The sequence below is a fragment of the Equus quagga genome, chromosome 16 (genome assembly GCF_021613505.1).
Source record: "Equus quagga isolate Etosha38 chromosome 16, UCLA_HA_Equagga_1.0, whole genome shotgun sequence".
NCBI classification, from domain to species: domain Eukaryota; kingdom Metazoa; phylum Chordata; class Mammalia; order Perissodactyla; family Equidae; genus Equus; species Equus quagga.
The window spans coordinates 623,275-632,643 of NC_060282.1; the positions used below are offsets into that span (position 1 = coordinate 623,275).

General features: G+C 51.3%; 1 protein-coding gene across 3 annotated transcripts in view; it reads left to right on the top strand.

Annotated features, from left to right (window-relative positions):
• The first annotated feature begins 292 nt into the window (after nt 1–292).
• The window catches only part of CPSF1 (cleavage and polyadenylation specific factor 1), a 17,395-nt gene continuing 8,318 nt past the window's right edge, over nt 293–9,369 (top strand). For 2 of the 3 annotated variants that reach the window (XM_046641913.1, XM_046641915.1), the window contains exons 1-2: nt 293–350; nt 437–594. In XM_046641913.1, the coding sequence (XP_046497869.1) occupies nt 451–594 (144 nt within the window). In that variant the 5' untranslated portion in view covers nt 293–350; nt 437–450. The other variant, XM_046641916.1, reaches the window with a different exon arrangement.

The following is a 9,369-nucleotide window of genomic DNA, read 5'->3' on the forward strand; positions in this document are numbered from 1 at the left end:
GTCAGGCGGGGGACTCACCTCTGGGTTCTGGGGCGGGAAGGGGCCCCGGGCCCAGCCGGCCCTGCGCCGCCGCATCCCCTGCCCCGCTTCCACCCGGCCGCTGCGTTCCCCCGGCCGCGGTACCTCCGGGTTTCGAGCGAGCTCGGGATCCGGGACTCGACGCGGAGCCGGGGAGCGGAGCCGCGGCGTCGCCCCGCCCGGCCACCAGGGGCCGCTGTCGCCCCGCAGCCGCTCCACCTCGTGGCGCTGCGCAGGCGCAGGAGCCCGGAACCTCGGCGCTCAGCTTCCGGGCCCGGCCGGGCCGTGTTCGCCGCCGTCCCGGTCCCCCGCGAGCCTGCTCCAGCTGCCAGGTCGGGGCGGGTGGCGCCGGCCGTGGGGGCGGCGGGCTGGGGTCGCGCGGGCGGCCGCGCTCATCCTGCCCTTTGGCCCCGCGCAGCCTGGCTCGGCACCATGTACGCCGTGTACAAGCAGGCGCACCCGCCCACCGGCCTCGAGTTCTCCATGTACTGCAACTTCTTCAACAACAGCGAGCGCAACCTCGTGGTGGCCGGGACCTCGCAGCTCTACGTGTACCGCCTCAACCGCGACGCCGAGGTAGGCGGCCGCGCGGGCCCCGAGGCGTGTCCAGCGCCTGTGCGCCGCCGCCGCGTCTGCCGCCTCTCTTCCCGCTCCCGGTGGGCACGGCCGCCTGCCCCGGCGCGTCTTACCTGCTCTTTTGCTTTTCCAGCAAATTATGTGAACACCTGCCGTGTGCTAGGTGGTAGGAATATAGTGGTGAATAAAACCTGCAGCAACTTGGGGCAGGAGATCGTCCGCAAAATCAATAGACGCCCGTAAACACGCTGGTAGATTGCACCAAGTGCCGCTGAGGAAATGGAGGAGGGAATGAGGGAGGCGGTGGATTTCCAGTTGGTTGATCAGGAGAGCCCCCCAGGCCGAGTAGGCGTTTGTCGGGAAGAACATTCCTGGCAAAAGGAACAAGGCTGGGGGGACAGACTGTTGGCAGGAGTTTTAGTAAAGTGTGATGAACCCATCAGTAGAGGAAATACAGGGGTGCTTTGGTTGTTGGAGAGGAGGCACTTGGTCCAGGAAGGGTTCTTGCAAGAGGCGGCTTCTTATCTGTTCTTGAAGGGCGAGTACGATTTAGCCAGGCACAAGGATGGGGAGTGGAAGGTGTTCAAGGCAGAAGGAAGAACCTGTGCACAGGCCAGAAGTGATTGAGTGTGGGGAGGGCATGCAGAGTGGGACTGGGTGTAGAGTGGAAGTGGGGTAGGGGGGAGGATTGTTGTTCACAGAGCAGGGAGGAGTCACCAAAGGGTTTGGAGTAGGGGATGATGCAGCCGGCCCATGGGGTCAGAGGGGCAGCCAGAAGGAGGACCATGTTCCTGGGTACCCACTCCAGGACACGTGTGTTTGTTTTTTGCATTAAATGTGTGTACTACTGTACTAATACGTACATGATAAAACGAGCAAAATAAAAAGGATGGAATATCATATAAAGAGAACTTTATAACTGAATGTGTGTCATTAGAAAAAGCCTTAGTTTAAGCCTTTGTGGTACAGCAGTTTGGAGGTCAGTGTTTGGCTTTTGTCAAAATTTCAGTCGAAACTGGAAAGGTGATCTTGCAGAGAAATACTTACAGCTCCACACTGAATGAGAGCATCTTTGTTGTATTTCCTAAACCTGAGGCTGGTTTTTCAGTCCCATCTTCCTATAAAGTTTCCTCTTTCCTGATGCTAGGCAACTTTTAGAGACAAATTGGAAGTTTTTACATCGTTATGTTTTTTACAAATGGGAACACAGCCCACTGGAATTCCATCATTTGTCCTTTCAGCAGATATTTATTAAGCGCCTGTTTTACACAGGCGTCTGGGGAGATGTTGGCGAGCACTACAGTCAGAGAGACCTGCTCTCGTGGCAGTCTTGTTCTCCTGGGTGACAGACCACACACGGCCGGTACAGTCATGTGCTAGAGGTGAAAGTGTTGTGGAAACCAGCAGAGCAGGAGGGGGCAGTGGAGAACCAGGTGCAGTGTTAAATCTTGCCTCCTTGGGAAGCTGAGATTTGAGCAGGTGAGGAGGAACTGATGGAGAGAGCCTGGTGAGTATTGGGCGAAGAGATTCCAGACAGAGCCAAGGTCCTAAGGCAGGAGGAGCTGGTATTCAAGGAGGAGCCAAGAGGTGGTGAGTGAGGAAGAGAGAGAGCAGAAGGTCAGAGAGGTAACAGGGTGGGGGTGGGGCATCAGCATAATGACCTTTTGGGCCATTGTAGGAATTGAGCTCTGACTGTGAGGCAAATGGGAGTTAATGTTTTGGCAGAGGGGTGACTTCATCTGACCTGTATTTTGCAAGGGTCACTCTGGCTGCTGTGTTAAAAACAGACTGTAAGCTGGGGGGTCGGGGAGGGGGTGGGGGAGGTGGGTTCGGTCAGGGATACCAGTCAGCAGCACGAGGCAGTGGACGTGGTGGAAAGCAGTCAGGTTCAGGGCGGACAGGATGCGGGGGTGAGGAGAGGAGCTGAGGGCAACACCAAGGTTTTGCCAGAGTCCAAGTTTTGGTCTGAGCACCTGGAGGGGTGGAGTTGCTGTTATGTGACTGGAGAAGGCTGTGGATGGAATAGGGGATGAGGAGAGGGGATCAGGAGCTCATTTTTGGACATTGTATTTGTTACTTGTTACTGTGTAACAAGTTATCTTACAGTTTCTGAGAGTCAGGAAGCAGGAGTCTCTTCGCTGGGTGGCTCCTTTTCAGGATGTCTCAGGAGGTTGCAGTTAGATGTTGGCTGGGGCTGCCATTTTCTGATGGCTCCAATGGGGTTGGAGCGTCTGCCTCCCGTTCACTCACTCGGCTGTTGAGAGGAGGCCTCAGTTCCTCACCATGTGGGTCTCTCCACAGGGCAGCCGCCCCCAGGTTGAGGGCTGACAGGCAGACCCACCAGGACGGGAGCTGCAGTGTCTTTTTTTTTTTTTAAGATTTTATTTTTTTCCTTTTTCTCCCCAAAGCCCCCCAGTACATAGTTGTATATTCTTCATTGTGGGTCCTTCTAGTTGTGGCATGTGGGACGCTGCCTCAGTGTGGCTTGATGAGCAGTGCCATGTCCGCGCCCAGGATTCGAACCAACGAAACACTGGGCCGCCTGCAGCGGAGCGCGCGAACTCAACCACTCGGCCACGGGGCCAGCCCCTGCAGTGTCTTTTTTAAGCTCAACTGTGGGTGGCACACTGTGAGTTCTGCCATATTCTGCAGGTCATGTTGACCAACCCTGGCGCAGCGGGAGGAGGCTGCACAGGGTGTGAATTCTGAGAGGCAGGAGTTATTGGGGCCATCTTGGACACTGGCTACTACAGATATGTTGAGGTGCTGATTCCATGCCGAGGAGGAGCTGAGGGCAGGAGTTTGGAATTGAGAAGAGGGGTCTAGGCTGGAGCTAAAGTTGGGGTCTTCAGCCTGTGGGTGGTGTTTAGATTCTGAAGCTGGTTGGATCATCCAGAAGACAGCCACCTGGGCCCTGGGGCACCCCAGCATTGAACGTTGAGGAGAAGAGAAGAGGCCATCGAAGAGTTGGAGGAAGTGTGGCCAGGGAGGTGGGAGGAAAGCTGGAGTGGGTCCTGGCAGCCAAGGGAAGGCAGCATATCGGGGGAGGGACCATGCTGTGCGGCCTCAGGTGAGGCCTGAGACCTGGAGGGCCCTGGTGACACTTGAAAGGCAGTCTGTGGCAGGTGGGGATGTGGGCCTGTGGGGTTAAAGAGCCCAGTGGAGAAGGAGAGTAAGTAACATTGACAGCTCTGGAGGAGATTCATGCAAAGGGAGGCAAAGAAATGGCAGGAAAAGAGGGTTTTTTTTTTATTTAATTTAATTTTTTTTTTAAGATTGGCACCTGGGCTAACAACTGTTGCCAATGTTTTTTTTTTTTTTTTTCCTGCTTTATCTCCCCAAACCCCCTCTGTACACAGTTGTATATCTTAGTGCAGGTCCTTCTAGTTGTGGGATGTGGTGGGACGCCGCCTCAACGTGGCCTGACGAGCGGTGACATGTCCGCTCCCAGGATCCGAACCCTGGGCCGCCGGAGCAGAGCACGCGAACTTAACCACTCGGCCACGGGGCTGGCCCCAGAGGGTTTTTTAATGATGAGTGAGACAGCAGCACATTTATGCAGTGAAGAGAATGAGCAGAGCGTGCCAGCCATGGCACGGCCCTGGCCTACTGAGATCTAAGGAAGATTTTTATATCTTTAAAGAGTTGTAACAAATTCCAAAGCAGGATTCTCAACAAACCAGATGCCGTTGCAAAGCCTCAGTCAGATGTCTGCTCTTTGACCCCTTCCAGGAAAGTTGCCAACTCTTGCACCAGGGAGTAAAGTGTGTGGCAGAGGGAGGTGGAGATGATGGAGGGAGAGGTGGGGAGGGGTCCTCGAGTGGGTGAGAGTGTTTGGGATCAGTCTAGTAATTGCCGTAGAACAAACTGCCCTGGGGCTTCAAACAGCAGTCTCTTACCATGGCCACGCACATCTGTGAGTCAGTCAGAGTTTGGCCAGGGCACAGCAGGGGCCGTGGGGACTCCTGGCCTCTGCTCTGTGAGGTCTGGGCCCCCACTGGGTGCTTTGAAGGACTGGAGGCCAGCAGGAGCGTGTCTCTTCCTCCCTCCCCGCGTGGCTAGCTTGGCTTTTTTGGCAGCATGGTGTCCTCAGGTAGTTAGGCTCCTTACCTGGAGCTCAGACACTAAGGGGGAAGCTGCCAGTCATCACAAGGGCCAGATGCTGGGGGCACGGTGTCACTTCCACCACAGCCTGTCCTTCAGAGCAGCCCTCAGCCCAGATTCAGGAGGGAAGGGATGGCCCCGTCCCGAGGCTGTGTTGAATCTGCCCTAGGGAATCGAGTGCAGTGCAGGCGGCTGCTGCAGTGAACCGCTCACCCTGGAGACAGGAGGGAAGCAGAGAGTGTGGGAGCAGATGGTGGGGGTGGGCTGTGTGGCTGGTACCTCAGTCCTCTGGGCGAGGCAGGAGGCAAGGGCAGCTGAGCGAGAGGAGGGCGAGCTGCTCTGCAGAGAGCGGAGAAGCTGTGTGTGGGAGGTGGACGAGTGCGTGGCCTGGGGCAGCTGTAGTGTGACAGCTGGGCAGCAGGAAAGGCCCCTGTGACCTTTGGGAGGAAAAAACGTACAGCACTTTATTGAAATTAAGAAAAGAACTGAGTAAGTGGAAAATATATCATGGTTAGGAATGGGAAGTCTGAATAGTATAGCGATGTCAGCCCTCCCCAAATTAACCCGTCAATTCATTGTCCTTCCTTGCAAAGTTTCAATAAAGTTTCTCATTAGATTTAATAATCTGATTCTCAGATTTACATAGAAGAGCCAAAAGTCAAGAATATCCAAGATAATTTTAAAGATGAATAAGATGGGGCACTTGCCCTACAGGATCATCAAGAATAATGTGTGTTTTAAAGCTGCGCTATTAGGTACACACAAGACAAATTTAGAATAATATTTCACTTTGAGCTGACCTTCTTATCATGAAGTGTCCTCTTTTCTCTCTGATGCTTTTTCCTTCAGATCCGCATTGTCCAGTAGTAATGTGCTACCTCAGCTTCCTTTTCTGTAAGTCCTTGCACGGAATGTCTTTTGAAAATCTGTCCTTCTGTTTACGGTGACTAGGTACAGATGGCTGGGTGTGGACCGCCCCTCAGTGTGTCTTCTCGGGGCGGGGGGTTTGTCCACGTGTGACCTCATTTCTCCTGCAGCGGGGTGACCACCGTCTTGGTCTGTGACTTTCTGTCTGTTGTTCCTTCATTCTCCTTTTTCCTTCTTCTCTGTGTTTTGGATCAGTCTGGTATTTTCATTTCATTTTATCTTCTCTATTGGTTTTTCGTTGCATCTTGTATTATCTTCTAATTAGTTTCTTTAGAGATTACCAGAGGCTTCCCTGTTGTATCACAGTCTGGCTCAAATGAGTCCTTTTGCCCCAAATGACACAAAATCCTTGTGACGCTTCAGCCCTTTTACCCTGTACTCTTTGTTCTGCTGTGCAGGTTTTACTTCTGCATATGTTGTATGCCTGGAAAACATTATTGTTGTTGTTTTTAGTATTTCAGTTTTACACAATTTCAGACTCACAGCAAAGTTACAAGAAGAGCACAGAGATTTCCTCTGTACCTTTACCCAGGGCCCCAAATGTGAACATTTTCTGTTCCTCTGTCTCTTTCCTGAACCTGGATAGTAAGTTAGACAGGAGGTCCCTTAGCTCCTAGAGGTCATCGTGGTGGGTGCATCGCGACAGCATGACAGTCTCTTGCAGAACCACAGAACAATGATATGAGTCAAGATGGTGACACTGATAGAAGTCTAGGCCAGTCAGATCTGGCCACTTTGTCCTAATGATGTTCTTTGTAGCAAAAGAAGTGCCTTGATGTCCCATTGTGCGGTCACTGGGGTGCTGGCTTGGATGGCTTGTTTAGGGTGGGTTGGCCAGGTTTCCCACTGTAATGTTATGATTTTTCCTTTGGTAGCTAATAAGGATCTTTTTTTTTTTTTTTTGAGGAAGATTAGCCCTGAGCTAACATCTGCCAATCCTCCTCTTTTTGCTGAGGAAGACTGGCCCTGAGCTAACATCTGTGCCCATCTTCCTCTACCTTATTTGTGGGACGCCTGCCACAGCATGGCTTGCCAAGCGGTCCCATGTCCGCACCCAGGATCCGAACCAGCGAACCCCAGGCCGTTGAAGTGGAATGTGCGCACTTAACTGCTGCGCCACTGGCTGGCCCCGCTAATAAGGATCTTACGCGGACTTATTTGGAGGCTGTGTAAATGCTGTCTTACTCCTCAAACTTTCGTCTTCTAGTTCCAGCATCCATTGTTTTGTCAGAATCAGTTATGCTGATGATGGTGGCTCTTGCACTTTTTCTAATCCCACTGTTCCTTCTACGTCTGTGGTGGGCTTTTCACCAGAAGGAAGAGCTTTCCTCCCTCTATTTACTTATTCTTTTATTTATGTCATCACAGACTCATGGATTCTTACTTTATTCAGGAGGTTATAATCCTTTTTAGTCATTGGACTTTCAGCCTGAAGATCTTCCTTTATTAATTCTTATAGAGTGTTTCTCCTGGTGGTGAATTTGCTGCGCTTTTCTTTGTCTAAGAGCATCTTTCTTTCAACTTCCTTTTCAAAGGATATTTTCACTGGGTTTAGAATTCTAGTTGACTTTTTTCTTTCAGCTCTTTATTTATTTATTTATTTTGTTTTTTATTTTTTGGCACCTGAGCTAACATCTGTTGTCAATCATCTTCTTCTTTTTTTTCTTCTTCTCCCTAAGCCCCCCTGGTACATAGTTGTATATTCTAGTCGTAGGTCTTTCTGGTTGTGCATGTGGGACGCCGCCTCAGCATGGCCTGATGAACACTGCCATGTCTGCGCCCAGGATCTGAACCAACAAAACTCCGGGCCGCTTAAGCGGAGCGCGCAAACTTAACCACTCAGCCACGGGGCTGGCCCCCTCTTTCAGCTCTTTAAAGATGTTATTCAACGGTCTCTGGCTTGTAAAGTATCCGTTCAAAACCAGCTTTTAGGAAGGTGACGTCTCTTTTTTCCTGTGGCCACTTTTAAGATGTTTTGTTTTTGTTTTTCTGTCTTTTGACTGTGATGTGCTTGGTTGTAGTCTTCTTTGTATTTATCCTGCTTTGGGATTTGATGACCTTCTTGAATCTGTGGATTGATGCTTTTCATCAGTTTTGGAAAATTTTTGGTCAACATTTCCTCATTTATTGATTCTGTCCTTCCCTCCCTCCTTCCTTCCAGGATGCCGATAGTATGTTAGTCCATCTGACTGTGTCCACGCATCTCTTAAAATCCTTTTGCATTTTCACTCTTGTCTTGCAGGTGTACCGAGGTGCAGTTGGTCTCTGTGTGTTGACCTTGTACCTGGCAAGGGGAGAGCGTGTGTCCTGGGCTGGTCCGATCCGTTTTCCTCCAAGTGCAGTGTTGCGTAGATAACCTTTATTCACTTAAGGAAGTTGCATTCATGGGTTGCTAAGAATTTTTATCATGAATGGGTCTAGGATTTTATCAAATGCTTTTTTATATCCGTTGAAACGACACACGTTTCTTCTTAATTTTGATAGTATGGTGAATCGTAGCGACGGGCATTCTTGTGGTAAACTAGTTTCGCATTCCTGGAATAGCTCAGTTTGGTTGTGATGTAGTGTGCTTTTCGCATGTCACTGGGCTCATTTGCAGGTATTTTGAGGAGTTTGGTGTAACTTCCTGTCTCACCTGCCTGTGCACTGTTGGTGCTGGAGGTGCCGTCAGCCTGGGGTCAGGCTGTTTTTGTTTTGTTTTTGTTTTCTTTGGTGTTCTTGAAGTTTACCATTATTTCTGAAACTTTTGGTAGAATTCTCTGGCAAAATCCTTGGCCTAGGGTTTTCTTTGTGGTTGTGAAATAGGTATTGGGTGTATAAAATGCCCTTTCTGTTCTTATTGAGTTAATTATATGGCTTATCTCAAGCAGCTTTTTTCAGGATGCTTTCCCCATAGTACAAGTGTATTATTAAAAAGGACCTTTTTTTACTCATTATTAAAACTTTGCCTTGAACAGATGACATATAAATGTGTTTGTCAGTTTGTTTTAAATAACTACTTAGTAGCAAAGAACAAACAGCCTGTTATCATCGTGAAAGGGTAATGAGACTTGGAGCCTTTGTTTTTCTATGAAAGAAAAATGAGCAACTGAATGTAGCCAGTGATCACACCCACCCTCTGCATGGTGCAGAAGGTGGCCACGCTTACTCCGGTTTCATTACCGAAGATGAGAGAGGCTCTGCAGTTTGTGTAACTCGGTCCAGACATCCTCCTGCCCTGGGGAAGGTACTCGGCAGGACATGGGATAGGGCGAGGGCCACCGCCCCGGCCTTGGGGTCATTCTGTGCCCGCATGCCCAGTCCAGGCTCAGCGGGGCCCCCTCGTTGTCAGCCAAGCTGAGGGTTCCTTCTTCAGAGCAGTCACTTGTAATTGGCAGCTAGCGGCAGCCCTTGGCTCAGGCTGGAAGCCCAGCTTGTAAAGTGCCACCTGCGCAGTGGCCAGGCCCAGGCGTGAGTCTGTGGAGGCACAGCCAGGCTGGCGTTCTCCCAGCGTTGGGGCAGGCTGCTGGGGAAGCTGTGAGGGGAGCTTCCTGAGGAGGAGCCCTGTGGCCCCTTGGGGGCCCAGGGTGTGAGTGCGAGTTTGTGTACGTTGGGCTGGGGTGTGCACGGCTATCTCCAGAAGTGCCTGGTTGCATGCTCCCCACTGCAGTGAGGGTTCAGACAGGGTTCCTGGTGGCAGTGCTGGCCCTGGGCCGTCTTTTCCCGTCGTCCCTCCGTGAAGTGGGGCTGCTGGTGGCAGTGCTG